The 17,149-nt window shown below is 47.2% G+C and overlaps 3 protein-coding genes and 1 long non-coding RNA gene across 5 annotated transcripts; all 4 read left to right on the forward strand.

Annotated features, from left to right (window-relative positions):
- Positions 1 to 489: 489 nt before the first annotated feature.
- LOC138224647 (histone H3) lies at positions 490 to 944 on the forward strand. Its single transcript, XM_069182623.1, has one exon. The coding sequence runs from the start codon at positions 506 to 508 to the stop codon at positions 914 to 916; it is 411 nt and encodes a 136-aa protein (XP_069038724.1). The 5' UTR covers positions 490 to 505; the 3' UTR covers positions 917 to 944.
- Positions 945 to 1,849: 905 nt separating this feature from the next.
- LOC138224690 (histone H4) lies at positions 1,850 to 2,409 on the forward strand. The gene has a single exon (XM_069182685.1). The coding sequence runs from the start codon at positions 1,996 to 1,998 to the stop codon at positions 2,305 to 2,307; it is 312 nt and encodes a 103-aa protein (XP_069038786.1). The 5' UTR covers positions 1,850 to 1,995; the 3' UTR covers positions 2,308 to 2,409.
- Positions 2,410 to 3,774: 1,365 nt separating this feature from the next.
- Positions 3,775 to 4,252, forward strand: LOC138224785 (histone H2B 1/2). The gene has a single exon (XM_069182839.1). It carries the CDS (start codon positions 3,784 to 3,786, stop codon positions 4,156 to 4,158), a length of 375 nt encoding a protein of 124 aa, XP_069038940.1. The 5' UTR covers positions 3,775 to 3,783; the 3' UTR covers positions 4,159 to 4,252.
- A 75-nt stretch (positions 4,253 to 4,327) lies between these two features.
- LOC138224786 (uncharacterized) lies at positions 4,328 to 6,839 on the forward strand. Of its 2 annotated transcripts, XR_011183213.1 has the most exons (4): positions 4,328 to 4,571; positions 5,049 to 5,215; positions 6,104 to 6,212; positions 6,441 to 6,839. It is a non-coding gene; the product is annotated as an uncharacterized lncRNA (long non-coding RNA). The 2 variants fall into 2 exon arrangements; XR_011183212.1 differs by lacking the exon at positions 4,328 to 4,571 and having other exon boundaries at positions 4,583 to 5,215.
- The last annotated feature ends 10,310 nt before the right edge of the window (positions 6,840 to 17,149 follow it).

Here is a 17,149-nt window from a genome sequence, read left to right on the forward strand (position 1 = left end):
CTGGGTTCCTTATTGTACTTGTGATGGGGGTGTTAGAAGATTCTCTTCATTCACATTATTTTATCATTTATATTACTGTATAACGAGCTTTTAACCCCGAGCTGTCAAGTTAAACAGGAATCAGGGTCCCTCAGCACAACACTCCTCCCCTGAGTCACAGGACGCCCTTTTACACTATAACATGATTTAACTTCGTTATAGTAAATTATACTATTTCATGATTTGATGGAAGTATATTCTTGTCCTGGATTATTACAGTTAAAAGAAATCAAGGTCCTTGACAGGTTATTGATTTCTAGGTATAAAAACGCCTTTATACTTTGATTTGATCAAACAAAGAAGATCGGAGAGGGTGTATGAACTGCGCGCTCCTTCTCAAAGTATCCAATCAGCGAGAGGCTCCCGGGGCCTTTCAGCCAATCAGGACGGGGCTGCCTGCGCATATAAACCCGAGTGCGGGCTGCAGCTCTCAGTACAGTGCTGATTGTGAAGAGCAGCGAGGAAGATGGCGAGAACCAAGCAGACCGCTCGCAAGTCCACCGGCGGCAAGGCGCCCAGGAAGCAGCTGGCCACCAAGGCTGCCCGCAAGAGCGCCCCCGCCACCGGCGGCGTGAAGAAGCCCCACCGCTACAGGCCCGGCACCGTGGCTCTGCGGGAGATCCGCCGCTACCAGAAGTCCACCGAGCTGCTGATCCGCAAGCTGCCCTTCCAGCGCCTGGTGAGAGAGATCGCCCAGGACTTCAAGACCGACCTGCGCTTCCAGAGCTCCGCCGTCATGGCTCTGCAGGAGGCCAGCGAGGCTTACCTGGTGGGGCTCTTCGAGGACACCAACCTGTGCGCCATCCACGCCAAGAGGGTGACCATCATGCCCAAAGACATCCAGCTGGCCCGCCGCATCCGCGGGGAGCGCGCTTAGACACGGACCGCCTGCTGCAGCATCTTTTCCCCTGAACACAAAGGCTCTTTTAAGAGCCACCACAACACTCGAGAGGGTTACATTATTCCATTATAGTCTGTACGAGGCACAATTCTCGATTGGTTAGCTGGTAGGTGAAATCCCTACCCAGAAGCGGTTTTCTGTCCCCTCGTGTAAAAGCCCCCCTGCACAACTGCACTGCTGCAGTAAACCAGCGACACACGTCTCCCATTTTGCTCTACATCTATTTTTCAGCGTTCATATCCATACTTGAAAGTGTTTAAATGCATGAGACTATTTTAATGATACAAGAACGACTGGCATTCAAACCCCTCCCTTCCACTACTGTTTATTTTCTGAGTTCGCTGTCGGTTCACAATTAAGCAACAGCACGCTTACTGGTCCCTCCATCGCTCTTCATTTCACTCCAAAAGAAGCGTTTATACTGCAGTACAGATCTGTGAGGACCACTGCTAACTAGCCATGAGCCTCAGACAGTCCATGTGATAGAGATTGCAATGACATGATTTAAGAACGTTTCTACAGTTACTTTAGGTGGAACATTTCTTTATAAGCGTTTTAAAAGACGTCCTTATATAAAACATTTTGGTCTTTTTAACAGCTGGATTGTTTATTCAATGATACAAAACGGGTGGAGAACGAAATATGTACTGCTATAACGATGAATGTTTTTTGTCAGTTGCTCATGGCCCTGATACACAGTAGTACACTACATTTTCCATTCCGAATTCTGTGTTTTTGTGTTGTGCAGGGAATTAGATTGGTCTAAATCTACACGAGAATATTACAGCACCGCGGGTCGCATCAACATAAACACAGTTGGTGACATAAACATTGAATACTCGAGGTCTGTCCTCTCCGGTGCTGCTGTGGTGGAGAGCTCTCCGGCAGGGAAGAGGTTCCTGTGCAGTCTGGGCTGCTGCTGCGGTCGGAGAGGAGGCGGGCTCGTGTGTCAGCGCGCCTCCTGTCTCAAGCAGGTCCGCTCTCAGGCTTGAAAAGAGAAGCGCCGCGGCTGCAGCCCAGCAGTGTGTGTCGTGTCACTAACTGATAACTAGAAGATGTCTGGAAGAGGCAAAGGCGGAAAGGGACTCGGGAAAGGAGGCGCTAAGCGTCACCGCAAGGTTCTCCGCGACAACATCCAGGGAATCACCAAGCCCGCCATCCGCCGCCTGGCTCGCCGTGGGGGAGTGAAGCGGATCTCCGGGCTGATCTACGAGGAGACCCGCGGGGTGCTGAAGGTGTTCCTGGAGAACGTCATCCGCGACGCCGTCACCTACACCGAGCACGCCAAGAGGAAGACCGTCACCGCCATGGACGTGGTGTACGCGCTGAAGCGCCAGGGCCGCACCCTGTACGGCTTCGGCGGCTAAACAGGAGCGGAGCTTCACTGCCGGACCGGACCCCGACGTATCAACCCAAAGGCTCTTTTAAGAGCCACCCACATTATCAAAATAGAGCTGAAATCTAAACCATCACTTTAGAATGTGTGTTTTTTTTTTTTAAAGCAAGCAACACTTTGCGATTGCTGTGATGATTCTTAAATTGAGATGCAGGGCTTATCAATCCTTACATTAGTGTGGATCTGGTTGCTAATGAAATAATTTATTGCTGAAAGCGTTTTGATGGAGTGGTAGTTCTTATTGTCATTACTACTAATTCTAATTAGGTCATGAGTAAAGAATGAAGCTCACTTCCTTAATATTTTTATTTTTCACGCATGCTTCATGGCTTTTAAGAAAGGTCCGTTTCTAACCCTCCCCGCCCCGACAGGAAGCGGTTCAGCTTTGTTCAGGCAGACTCGGTGAGAGGACGAGACGATGCGCTTGAAATCCACTTCATTCGCCAAAAGCTAATCTCCTACATGCTATTTTGTAGAAAGGTTTAGTGTTTAGTTTTATTGTGCTCAGACTAATTTGAAACCAATGCTGAAGCTCAAAAGTGTGTGATAAAATGCTGTTGGTTGTTCCAAAGTGCTTTTAAAGTTGTCTAGAATATCACCAAAACTGTGCTTTTGACTCCAAGTTTGCACAAATCGCACGGTTTACGCCGAGCACATTGTTTTCTAGAGTAGGAGACATAAGCGTAATGAGAGTCGGATTTCAGAAAATCTGCACGTAGTAAATTGCTATTAGATAATGGGACAGAATGGGCTTCAGCTTCTAAATGTTTTTTTATTCTTCATGCTGGGTTTGTCTTTTTAAGAAAGAACTTGTGATATCGGGCCGTTTCTAACCCTCCCCGCCCCGACAGGAAGCTGCTCAGCTCTTTGTTCGCTCAGACTCGGCGGGAGGTCGAGACAAAGACGCCCGAAGCGCTTGAAAGCCATTTGCAAAGAGCCCTTCTGCTTACGTTCATTTTGTAGAAAGGTTTAGTGTGATGTTTTCTTGTGCTCAGACTAATTTGCTCAAAAGTGTTGCGATAGGATGCTGTTAGTTCAGAACTGATTTTAAAATTGCCTAGAACATCACCAAGAGTCCTTTTGACTCCAAGTTTGCACAAATCGCACATTTTACGCCGAGCACATTTTTTCTAGGGTAGGGGACATAAGCGTTATGAGAGCGGGATTTCAATAAATCTGCACGTAATGTTAAACGGATCACACGGTCCTCTGTTCCTTTGGGCGCGGGCGGAGGGGAGAGAGAGGCGCCTGGAGTCAGAGCGAGCGGCTCAGGCGCTCAGCCGTTTGAATTTCATTGGCGCAGAGCGCAGCCAATAGGAGAGCAGCTCTCTCGCTGACCAATGAGCCGCCTTCTGAGCTGAGCGAGATGATTTGCATGCGGGCGCTATAAATAGGGGGCTGTGAGGCTAGAACTCTCATGTCTGTTCTCACAGTGCAGTTTGTGAAGATGCCTGAACCAGCGAAATCCGCTCCCAAGAAGGGCTCCAAGAAAGCCGTGACCAAGACGGCCGGGAAGGGCGGCAAGAAGCGCAGAAAGACCAGGAAGGAGAGCTACGCCATCTACGTGTACAAGGTGCTGAAGCAGGTGCACCCGGACACCGGCATCTCGTCGAAGGCCATGGGCATCATGAACTCGTTCGTCAGCGACATCTTCGAGCGCATCGCCGGCGAGGCCTCCCGCCTGGCGCACTACAACAAGCGCTCCACCATCACCTCCCGGGAGATCCAGACCGCCGTGCGCCTGCTGCTGCCCGGAGAGCTGGCCAAGCACGCCGTGTCCGAGGGCACCAAGGCCGTCACCAAGTACACCAGCTCCAAGTAAACCCGGCCCGCCCGTCCCGGATCAGCGAACCCAAAGGCTCTTTTAAGAGCCACCCACAGAGTCGAGAAGGAGCAGGCATGACCTCTTTTTGTGTGTTTGTGCATGTTAGTGCTTTATCCGAAATACCGTAGGGCGTTTGAGCTGCGGTTATTAAACGTTTTGGACATTTCACGTATGTATTTTATGCAGATTCATATTGCGTTCAATATTGCAAGCTGTCTGAAGGGCGTATTGTTGGTTCAATCCGAATATGCATTTTCGGGAAGTATCATTTATGGCTAATTAATAGGGATTTCACGTCAAATAACGTGAACATCAGTACTGTTCGTGCCTCTCGGCTCTCCGGCAGGGAAGAGGTTAATGTTTCTGCTGCTGCGCGAGTCGGAGAAGAGGAGGGATCGTGTCTCAACCAGGTCCGCTTGCATGTTTTCTCCTTTTTATTTTTAGTTTGTCTTTTAACGATTAGAAATGTACAACTGCGTCTAAATCCTGTTATTATATGGGTGCATGTTTTTAGGCAGTCTAAATCGGGTGAATTTCCACAATAGCCCCATGACGGACCTGAAACAATCATTTCAGATCTTTTTGAAGCGAAACATGGCTCTGATTTTTCAATTGCTGTTTATCTTGAGATGGAGTACGTTTTGAAAATGCAGGATATTGACGTTTTCTGTGGAATTTCGATATTACTATAATACGAGTCTTTACTATAGAAAACCGAGATGAATAACATACATATGTCCAACTGACCCTATGGTGTGAAGGGTCTGCAAAGCATTTAAATATTTTTCCATTGATAGAATTAAATACTCAAATTCTTGTGAGAAAGAGCAGTTGCTTTGACAGAGAAACAGTTAGAGGACCGAGAAAAGTATCTCCCTGTTTGTAAGGTTACAGCTGAACCAGGGCAGAGCTCCTGGGTGCAGAGACCACGACTGTCCAGCAGAGGGAGCAGGAGAGAGAAGATCAGGACACGCTTGTCTGGAAAACAAGGCGAAAGTCTTTAACATAAGAACCGCAGTCCACAAAAATGAACGATTTCAACTGTGGATCTCTGGTGAGTTAAATGATTTCTTCGTGCTGTTTGATTGCTGTTTTAGTGTCGGGTCATTAATAAATAGTAAACGGAACGCAAGATAAAGGAGTGAATTTAATTTGCTAATTTAATTTACTGTGCGCCTTGCTGGTTTTAAAAACTGTAGAAATGGTGCAGAGGAAGAGACGAACTCGAAATGCAATTCCGATATTTGAGAAGAGAAACATTTGTGAATGTTTTGCTGCTAAGAAGTTGTGTGTCTTTCCCTGCTCTCACGTCCTGGGGGCTCGTAAAACCTGGAAAGATGAGATTTTAGTCCGAAACTATTCTATTTTCATACATTTCTATATTCCTTAAAACAAATAATTCCCCGTCAGAACGGTACGGAGATTCTAAAAAGCACGGATTTAATAATATCCAAACCATCAAGAAATATTCTAAACCTCCAGTCATATAAAATGTATAGTATTTTTTGTTTTAATGTACTACGTCTTATGTGACCGCTAGCTGTAGCTGAAAAGCTGATCAACACATCTGTACATTGCTGCACAGAGCGAACAGGTACCAGTCCTCTGGGGTATACATTACTGCACAGAGCCAACAGGTACCAGTCCCCTGGGGTATACATTACTGCACAGAGCCAACAGGTACCAGTCCCCTGGGGTATACATTACTGCACAGAGCCAACAGGTACCAGTCCGCTGGGGTATACATTACTGCACAGAGCCAACAGGTACCAGTCTGCTGGGGTGTACAGTACATTACTGCACAGAGCTGCAGCACTGCCAGGTGGGCTAATTGAACCCAGAGCCCCAGTGCTGTGAGGTTGCAATGCTAGCCACTCTACCAGTATGCTGCCCTCACTATCAGCTCATAATCCTTTCTTTTCCTTCACCCTGAGTTCTGAAGTCACAGCTCTGACTGCCTTCGGTAAGACTTCACGTTCCTCCCGGGTGAAGCCGTGTCTCCAGCTCTGTTCAGCGTCGTGACCCAGCGCTGTGTGAGACCCCTCTCAGAGGTCAGGCATCTGTCTATCTAATGGAACTTATTAATGTCGATCTCAGTATTCAAATTCAGACTGAAGACCTATTACTTCAGTCTAGCCTGCTCACACCTTAAATTATAGCCTGCTGAAACCATGGCTGCTGGTGCTGCTGTACATGCCATTGTGTGTCTCTGTGTTGGCCCACCAGGTAGCTACATCTGTTCTGACCAAACTATCCTATTCTCCTCCCCACATGTCCAGGCTGGGCACCATTTGAGTTGGATGCTGCATCACTGCTATGGATCCAAGAGGGACATCGTGGATACAGCTATCGTTTAGGAGGATTTTTCTGGTCTACAGAGATCTGCATGGAGTACTGACATACAGAAGACATGATGGATGGACTGATACACTTATTCATTTATTCCTTTTTTTAATTATAAAATGTTAGCATGCCCAAAGGGGTTGGGCAGACAGTTGACCTTGGACCCCTAGAGGTTTTTTTCTCCTTACTGAGGAGTTTTTGGTTCCTCTCCTTCGTTGTCTTCTGGTCTTTCCTGTTCTGTATTCACAACCTGTATGGTCACTTGCTTTGTTCAGCGCCTTGGGGCAACCTTGTTGTAAAAGGCGTTATATCAAAATAAATTGCATTGAATTGAATTCTGCAAGTCGCTCTTTAAATATCTCGCCTGTGACTTCGCCGGTTTCCCAGCTCACAGTCGGAGGACAGAGGCTGCCCAGGGGTGCAGCTCAGACCCGAAGTCGCCACACAGGCTGTGTTCTGCTGCAGTGAGGCCCGAGTCTACTAGGGGTCAGAGGTCAATAGCCCTGGGGTCTCTCCAGCTCCCTGTGTCCCTAAGGGAGGAGCCTCCGAGCTGGAAGACAGCAGGGTCCTGCTCTGGGGTCTGTCTTCATGGGGTCAGGCCCTGAGCTCTGGCCTGGGGGAGAAGTCAGCTGTTACCCCTCCTCTCGCTGGGGGAGAAGGGGGAGCCTGTTGCCTCGATAGTTCATTCTGGCTTCACTTGCAGGTGGCATGACCCTCTTCTCCCTGACCCAACGCCCCCCAGTTCGCTCGTGTGTTGCTGTGCTGACCGCTGTCTGAGGATCAGAGCGCCGCCTGTCCTCCCAACCGCAACAAATTCTGTTTACTCCCATTACTAAAGAAAAGCTTTTATTGTAATAATGATACAGAAACTTCCCTGTGTGAGAAACCACAGCCCTTGAGTTTCTGGCCCTGCTTAGTTCCTCCTCTCCCAGGGGCTAAGGGAGGACAGGAGCTGGTCTCTTCTGCTCCTGTCCTCCAGGAGGTTCAGCTCTCCAGGGGCTCCTCTCCCCACTGGCAGAGGGATGGAGGCCACAGCTCTCTCAGCGCTGCTCCCCTTCTGATCCAGAGCTCAGACACTCCTACTGCCAGACCTGAGGGCTTTAAGAAAAGGGATCTGAGGGCTGTAGGCAATCAATTGTTGATTCTGTACTCAACCTGCCAACTGTTGGCAGGAGTTCTGTCTGCACTGAAGTAGCAGGTGTTGGTCATGAAACAGCTCCAGCCAGGACAGCTGCCCTGGGGACGAGTGGAGAAGCAGCAGGAAGGTCAACAGTTCCTCCCCCAGCTAGAGTCCCTGGGAGCAGCTCTTCCCTGGGGAGGCTGAGCCCCCTCTGCTTGGCCAGGAGAAGCCTCTGCGACACCCTCTGCTGGACTGGCAGCTCTGGCCTCTGCAGACAGTCCTTCCTGTCCTTCTCCAGGGGAACTGGGCAGGACCCCACTGGGCCTCTGGGTCACCCTCCTCTCTGGGACACAGAGATACTCCCACACTGCTTCTAGACACTGGGCTCTGAATTCCCCACTGCACTGGAGACCCTGGGCTCACAGCAGACTCCTTCCTCTCCCCCTGCTGATCCTGACCTGGGACAGTACAGCCCCTCCTGCTCTGGGCAGAACCTGAGCTCAGGGTCCTGCAGGCTGGATCCAGTCCTGTCCAGTGCACCAGCAGCTGTCACCCCAGCTGGGCCCCTGGTTTAGAAAGACCTCCACACTAGTCCCACCAGCAGCAGGGAGACTGGGCCACAGCCCCACACTCACCTGCAGGGCTCCTGTCTCCTCCCTCTCAGACAGGCTGAGCTCCAGCACACGGCTGGCTTGACTCCCTCTCCTGAGCCCCTGTGGGTCAGCTGTCCAGCCACAGGGCTCCAGGCTGCAGCACTTCACATGACCACTAGAGGCACTGTCCCACTGCCACCATCACAAAGGGAAGATCATGGCTCCAGAAAAAGACAAACCTGTGAAACCAACAGGACAATAACAGATACATTTACAAGCTTAAACAAGAGAAACACAAATAACAATAACACCAAAAGGCTTTCACTAAAGAAAGTACGACCAACAACTGCTCCTTCTAACCATGACTTGTCTATTCCAAATCTCAATGCTATTTATTCCTGGGCCTCTGACACAGATTTTATACAGCTCAATCCCATGTGAAAATCCTCCCAGTCCAATTAGCCCTTCCGACAATCATTGTCTGCAGGTGCAGTTCTTGACACTGGGGGGTCTGGGTCCTGTTCTGCAAGCCTGCAGTGGTACCACACTGTGGTCAGTCCTGTCTCAGGGCAGCCTGACAGAGAGGAACTGCGGAAGGAATATTGTCATATTCTCACAGAGGGAGATCTGCAGGGACTCAAGGAGGGCTTCGTTACCCAATGATCTTACTGAGTGTTTTCAGACAGGAGCTGTATCCTGTTACAGCTGAAATGAGACATAGGGTTTTTGACAGATGTACAGAGGGGTTTAGACACAATAATCAATACAGGATCAAATACAAAAGGATCAATACATCCTTCAGCAAACTGTAGGATGAAAGTGAGTGTAAGAGAGGCCACAGACATCCAGCTTTTAACCCTGATCTGTAAAACATCAGGGATTTAAAATCATAGCTGGAAAGTGACAGATCTCTGATCCAGACAGATCAATAGACACATGTGTGACAGACAGGGACAGATTTCTCCAGTACTGTGTGAAATAAGTCATACAAACTGTTCTGGACTGTGGCAAAGAAGCACAGTTAACAGAATAGTGGCTGAAAAATCTGCAGGCAAACTGCTGCGGAAAACAAGTTCATTTCCAGCCACAGAGCCAGTTTGTCAGAACCAGCAGCTGATGGAGGAAGAAATAAAACTGATCTGAAGACAAAGAGAAGAACACAGAAACTGACAAACTGAGACTAGAGTAAAACATTTGTGATGAGAACATGATTTCAGTCAGCACACTGCACTGAGCCTGTTAGCTTGATGAAAAGATGTGTTCAGGAAGATCAGAGAGAGAGACAGGTGTTCAGCAGAATATCCCACTGAGGCTCATTCAGAGCTGGTGAGAGTGTCAGTCTGAGACTCTTGGCCTGGAGCTGGTGTCTGCTGTGTCACTGAGGCTCAGGGCCAGGAGCTGGACTGGACACAGATGACATCGCGGTCAGTGGAGCACAGCTGGAAACTGAAAAGGGCTTCATTAGAACAGCCTCCATAGACACTTATAGCAGTGTCTCCACCTGGCGGCCACACTGTGAAATGTCACCTTCTGACATCGCTTTTCACAGTGTTACTGCAACTTTAAACGTCGACGTTTGAACTGATTGGAGTAGTTCAGGTGGGTAGCCGCGTCGGCATGCGTAAACTGCAAAGGAACAAGTAATAGGTTTATTTCATACTGAAAAGAGAAGAAAGAAAACAACGTTTCGGCCAAGGAGGCTTCTTACAGTGTGAGCTGTGTGAGGTGTGCTCACTGTGAGACAGACAGTAGCACAGTGCTCCAGTGCAGCAGAAAGACAATATAAAATGTTTCCAGTGCAATAGAAAGAAAATATCACAGTGTTCCGGGGCAGCAGACAGACAGTTTCACAGTGCTACAGTACAGCAGACAGTATCAAAGTGCTCCACTGCAGAAGACAAACAGTATCACAGTGCTCCAGTGCAGCAGACAGACAGTTTCACAGTGCTAGAGTACAGCAGACAGTATCAAAGTGCTCCACTGCAGAAGACAAACAGTATCACAGTGCTCCAGTGTAGCAGACAGACAGTTTCACAGTGCTACAGTACAGCAGAAAGTATCATGGTCATTCAGTGCAGAAGAAAAAAAGTATCATAGTGTTACAGTACAGCAGAAAGTATCACAGTGTTCCAGTGCAGCAGATATACAGTATCACAGTGCTCCAGTGCAGCAGATATGCAGTTTCACAGTGTTCCAGTGAAGCAGCCAGACAGTATCAAATATTACAGTGTTCCAGTGCTGCAGACAGACAGTATCACAGTGTTACTGTGCAGCAGACACACAGTTTCACAGTTGTACGGTAAAGCAGACAGTGTCACAGTGCTCAAGTGCAGTAGATATGCAGTATCACAGTGTTCCAGTGAAGCAGCCAGACATTATCAAAGTGTTACAGTGATGCAGCCAGACAGTATCAGAGTGTTCCAGTGCAGCAGACAGACAGTATCACAGTGTTACAGTGCAGCAGACAGACAGTATCACAGTTTTACTGTGCAGCAGGTAGTATCACAGTGTTCCAGTGTAGCAGATATACAGTATCACAGTGTACAGTGTAGCAGGCAGACAGTATCACTGTGTTACACTGCAGCAGACAGTATCATAGTGTTACAGAAAAGCAGACAGACAGTGTAACAGTGCTCCAGTGCAGCAGACAGTATCACAGTCTTCCAGTGTAGCAGACATTTATATAGTGTTACAGTAAAACAGACAGTATCACAGTGTTCCAGTGTAGCAAACAGACAGTATTACAGTGCAGGAGACAGTATCACAGTATCACAGTATCTCAGTATTATAGTGCAGCACACAGTATCATAGTGTTATAGTGCAGGAGACAGTATCACAGTGCCCCAGTGTAACAGACAGTATCACAGTGTTCCAGAGCAACAGACAGACAGTATAACAGTGTTGCAGTGCCCCAGTGTAACAGACAGTATCACAGTGTTATAGAGCAGCAGACAGACAGTGTTCCAGTGCAGTAGACAGGATCACAGTGTTCCAGTGCAGCACACCGACAGAATCACAGTGTAACAGTGCAGCAGACAGACAGAATCACAGTGTTACAGTGCAGCAGACAGACTGTAACACAATGTTCCAGTGTAGCAGATATACAGTATCACAGTGTTACAGTGTATCAGAGAGACATTATCACAGTGTTATAGTGCAGCAGACAGTAACACAGTGTTACAGTGCAGCAGACAGACTGTATCGCAGTGTACAGTGTATCAGAGAGACATTATCACAGTGTTATAGTGCAGCAGACAGTAACACAGTGTTACAGTGCAGCAGACAGACTGTATCGCAGTGTACAGTGTAGCAGGCAGACAGCATCACTGCGTTACAGTGCAGGAGACAGTATCACAGTGTTACAGTGCACAGACAGACAGTATCACAGTGTTACAGTGCACAGACAGACAGTATCACAGTGTTCCAGTGCAGCAGATAGTATCACAGTATGCAGTGCAGTAGACAGTACCACAGTTTTCCAGTGCAGCGCACCGACAGAATCACAGTGTTACAGTGCTGCAGACAGACTATAACACAGTGTTCCAGTGTAGCAAATATACAGTATCACAGTGTTCCAGTGCGGCAGACAGATATTATCACAGTGTTACAGTGCACAGACAGACAGTATCACAGTGTTCCAGTGCAGCAGATAGTATCACAGTGTTCCAGTGTAGCAGACATTTTACAGTGTTACAGCAAGCAGACAGTACCACAGTGTTGGAGTACAGCAGACAGAGAGTATCACGGTGTTAGAGTCCCAAAGACAGTATCACAGTGTTCCAGTGTAGTAGACAGACTGTCTCAAAATTCTCCAGTACAGTGCAGCAGACAGACAGTATCATAGTGTTACAGTGCAGCAGACAGACAGTATCATAGTGTTACAGTGCAGCAGACAGACAGTATCGTAGTGCTCCAGTGCAGCAGATGGTATAACAGTGTTATATTGCAGCAGACAGACACTATCACAGTGTTACAGTGCAGCAGACAGTATTACAGTGTTACATTAATAAATATTACGACCGGTACAGTTTTACTGGGCTATCGAGGGGACAGTACTATTTGGGCTTACATGTGTGTGTAGTGGTGTAGGAGTACAGTCATTGTGGGTACAGGAAGACATTAGGAGAGATCATAATATGATGGGAGGGAGTGGGGGCGTCACCAACTTGACAGCTCTGGGGAAGAAGCTATCTTGGAGTCTAGTTGTGTGCGACTGGAGTGACCGGAACCTTCTGCCAGATGGTAGGGGAACAAACAAGTTATGACTGGGGTGAGTGGGGTCAGACATAATTTTGGTGGCTTTTTTCAAACTCCTGGTGTTGTATACTTCCTGGATGGATGGTAAGGCACTGCCGATGATGTGTTGGGCAGTTTTGACCACCCGCTGTAGTGCCTTACGGTCGGATGTGGTGCAGTTGCCGTACCAGACTGTGATGCAGCTGGTCAGTATGCTCTCCACCACACATCTGTAGAAGTTGGTGAGGATCTGTGGATGTAGGTGTATTTTCTTCAGCCTTCTCAGGAAGTACAGCCGCTGTTGTGCCTTCTTGATGAGACTGGAGGTGTTCAGTGTCCATGTAAGGTCCTTAGAGATGTGAACGCCTAGGAATTTGAAGTTATTCACCATCTCCACAGCAGACCCTTAAATGTAGATGGGGGAGTGGACTTTTCCTTGTCTCCTGAAGTCAACAATCAGCTCTTTGGTTTCGCTGATGTTGAGACATAGGTTGTTGGTTCGGCACCAGTCTGCAAGTTGTTTTATCTCCTCCCTGTAGGCAGTCTCATCATTGTCAGTGATCAGGCCCACGACTGTGGTATCGTCTGCATACTTGATGATGGTGTTTGTGCTGAACTTGGCAGTACAGTCGTGGGTGAACAGGGAGAAAAGCAGTGGGCTGAGCACACAGCCTTGAGGCTGCAGACAGTATCACAGTGCCCCAGTGCAAAAGACAGTATCACAGTGTTCCAGTGTAGCAGACAGACAGTATCACAGTGCTACAGTGTAGCAGACAGTCAGTATCAGTGTTCCAGTGCAGCAGACAGTTTAACAGTGTTACAGTGTAGTAGACAGACAGTATCACAGTGCCCCAGTGTAACAGACAGTATTACAGTGTTATAGTGCAGCAGACAGAGAGTATTACAGTGTTCCAGTGCAGCAGACAGACAGTATCACAGTGTACAGTGCAACAGACAGTGTCCCAGAGTTCCCGTTTAGCAAACAGACAGTATCTCAGTGCCCCAGTATAGCAGACAGACATTATTAGTGTCACAGTAAATCAGACAGTATCACTGTCTTACGGTGCAGCAGACAGTATCGCAGTGTTCCACTGCAGTAGACAGTATCACTGTGTTTAGTGCATCATCCAGACAGTATCACAGTGTTCCAGTGTAAAAGACAGACAGTATCAAAATTCCCCAGTAGCAGTTTCACAGTGTTCCAGTGTAGGAGGCAGCTGTGGGGGGCTGTGCTGGAATAGCTCCACTGTCCTGGTATGTTAGTGAATTTGATTTCAGCGTAGGTCACATCTTCAGCCGTGGTGTCTCACTGTCTCAGCGTCTTTAAAAATGTCTCTTTCTCATCGCGCTGGACTGCCTCTCCACACAGAGACAGAAGGAAGGATACTGAATGAGGAAGAGTCAGAAGGAGGAGTTGTCTACGTTCCTGTTTTTTCTCAAAATGCCCTCCTCGAAGAGACAAACACAGAATCTGAAAAACTGACCTTCGAGTGAAACATTTGCGATGAGAATATGATTTCAGGCACTGAGCCTGTTAGCTTGATGAAAAGACGTGTTCAGGAAGATCAGAGAGAGAGACAAGTGTTCAGGCACCTTCAGCACAACATCCCACTGAGGCTCATTCAGAGCTGGTGAGAGTGTCAGTCTGAGACTCTTGGCCTGGAGCTGGTGTCTGCTGTGTCACTGAGGCTCAGGGCCAGGAGCTGGACTGGACCCAGATGACATCGCGGTCAGTGGAGCACAGCTGGAAACTGAAAAGGGCTTCATTAGAACAATCTCCATAGACACGTGTAGCAGTTTTTCCCCCTGCCGGCCACACTGTGAAATGTCACCTTCTGACATCGCTTTTCACAGTGTTACTGCATCTTTAAATGTCGACGTTTGAACCGATTGAAGTAGTTCAGGTGGGTAGCCGTGTCGTCATGCTAGGCTGCAAAGGAACAAGTAATAGGTCTATTCCCTGCTGAAAAGAGAAGAAAACAACGTTTCGGCTGTCGAGCCTTCTTCAGGTGTGAGCTGAACGTTGTGTTTTCTTTCTCGTATATTGATTGTTCACTTAATCATTTAACATTAAAATATGTATCCTAGATTATTTTTCAAGGCTACTAGATATAGGTTATGCTTCGGAGTCCTGTAAAAAAATAAAGTTTGACGAGTATAATACTAAATAATCATGTAAATTATATTGTAAAGCATGTTATTAACGTGTTTAGGAGTCAAAACTGTCGTTATTGTGACTCGTCCTTCAAAAATACAATTTACGTTTGAATATGTGGACTTCGGGGATATCTTTGGATATAAAAGTGAAAACCTAAAAAAGCCCGCAGTGTCAGTGATTTCGAAATAAAATGAAGCCTATTGATCGGGCTACAGCAGGGGGTGTCGATTCCGATAACTGTCCGCCGGCGGCGATGGTGATACACGAGTCTATGGAGGGCTGGTTTACAGTGCAGTAGTGAGGGTCTGGTGTGTATTAAACACCCCGATCATGTGACTAGGGTCTGTACTCTCTGTTATGAATAAGAAGATCCACAGCCAATCAGATCCCTGGATTGAGCCCAGCGATGTCGCGATTGGTCAGTGGGAGTTATTGCTGATTAACAGTAAGTTTCCCCAATTACAGACGAGACTCGGTCCAGTTGCCCAATAAACACCGAGATTTAGGAGAGGGGCGGGAATTTTAAATGTGTTGTTGTTCCTCTGCGTTTAACAAACAGGAAGGAGTTATTATTGAGCAAAAGGAGACATTGAATCGTTGTCGCCTTTGTTTGTGAAAAATCCGAGGCGGCTTTTAGTGCTGTAGCTGTAAACTGTTGCTGTTTGTCTCGTATTTTGTTCGTCTGGACACATGCAATCACGCCGCTATGTTACACGAGTTGCTGTGGAAACTTTATTTATGCTTCAGACACGTTGAGCCTCAGTGATCGCGAACCTTCGTGCAGATGAAGATGATGATGAAGAAGACGATGATGGTGAGACCCTCGTGTGTCAGAGCGCGTCTTCTAACTGTTACTGGAGAAACAGGACTGAAGCTCAGACCTTTCCAAAGGCTGAGTCCCTGAGCTATGAGGATCGTGAGGACCAGCTGGACAGTCCATTGTCCACTCCACAGCCCTGAGGAAAGAGGTAGGCAGGACAAGAGCTCGTCTTTAACAGAAGCTGTGAGAACTGAGGGAAGATTTTACTTTATTTATTTGTTCTCATCGTACATTTTAATAATGGGCTCTTGTTGTGTTAAATGTGCTGTGTACTGTGTTGTGTCTTTTACCTGTCTGCAAAAACACTGTCCTCTCTGGGACAATAAAGTAAGTAAGAGGTGTCCAGTCCTGGAGGGGTCAGTGTGTGTGTCTGCAGCAGGGCTGTCCAGTCCTGGCCCTGGAGGGGTCAGTGTGTCTCTGCAGATGATCCAGGTGGTTTTGATCAGCAGCAGCTGAAGAGCTGGGAAAAGGTGTTTGTTTGGTCCAGTTAAACCAGTAACCAGCGGGTTTAGCTCCAGTCTCTCTCCTCTATAGCTCTATACTGTGTCCATGAGAGATCTAGAAGACAGAGATTATGTGTTGATTTAGTTATTACATTATAATATTGATTTTTCTCAGCCCTAGAATAGATAAAGAGAGAATACAGATTCTGATTTAATCTTTATTTAAAATTAATTCCCTAAACATCATTTTAAATGTTACATTTTCCAGCAATGTTATTGAATATTTATAGACAGAGACAATGTTTTGAATATCTGTTAAATATATGTTGCTTTATATATATACCTGTACAGATCTTAGTCAATCTCTGCTGGATCTCTTAGGTTTGCTGTGTGTTGTTTGTATTGTCTCATTGTTATAACTGCTATCGTGATGTGGAATAGTGTTGTCAGTTGTGTTGAAAGGAGATGATCTCTGTTGTAGTAAACTGTGTTGTGCTCTTTGATCCCTCTGTCTGAGCTGCTCCTACACTGCTGTGGGTATTTTCTCAGGGACGGCCTCTGGAGAATCTGTACCAGCCTCACGAATGGACACTGATATCAGCTGACTGTTCCTTCACTCCTTCATTCTGATAATACACTACACTAATGTACTGTTTTAACATAATAAAACACTCCTGAGCAAGCTTTTAGTCACTTGTTTTTTATCTTATTTTTGTTCTTTAATTAAACACCAGGTTGTGAACACCTCTTCCATGCTCTTGGGTTTTATTTCCAGTGTCTGTAAAGGAAACTGTGGTCTTCATGGTGATGAGAGAGTTCTCTGCTAGTCATTATATCAAAGTTTTGGGGAAACTTCCTGTATGAGCTCTGTGTCTTGGGAGGGGTGAGATTCTCATGGAGAACAGTTGAAAGGTGAAGCCTGATTGTCCACATTTATAATTCAAGTCTAATTCCATCATACTGTCAAACTCGGAGCTGCTCAATACACATAGATGGAGTCACACTGACTCACTGCAACACCTTTCACAGTGAAGCAGAGTCCTGTGCAACAGGCAGGACTGACAGCCCCTCTGAACACTGTGCAGGATCACAGCAGCTCCAGATCACTGCAGGATTGAGCACAGCTCCAACTCTCCTCCATCTTCACAAACATCATCAATTCACTTCATTTGTGCTGCAGTTGTGCAGTGGCTCCTGCAGTCCAGCTGTGCTCCCTGCTTTGTGTTTTTTCACAGAAGGGGGTCCTGCCCTGGGCCGGAGAGTGAATCGCGGTTT

This window comes from Lepisosteus oculatus, chromosome 23 (assembly GCF_040954835.1).
Source record: "Lepisosteus oculatus isolate fLepOcu1 chromosome 23, fLepOcu1.hap2, whole genome shotgun sequence".
In the NCBI taxonomy this organism is placed as follows: Eukaryota; Metazoa; Chordata; class Actinopteri; order Semionotiformes; family Lepisosteidae; genus Lepisosteus; species Lepisosteus oculatus.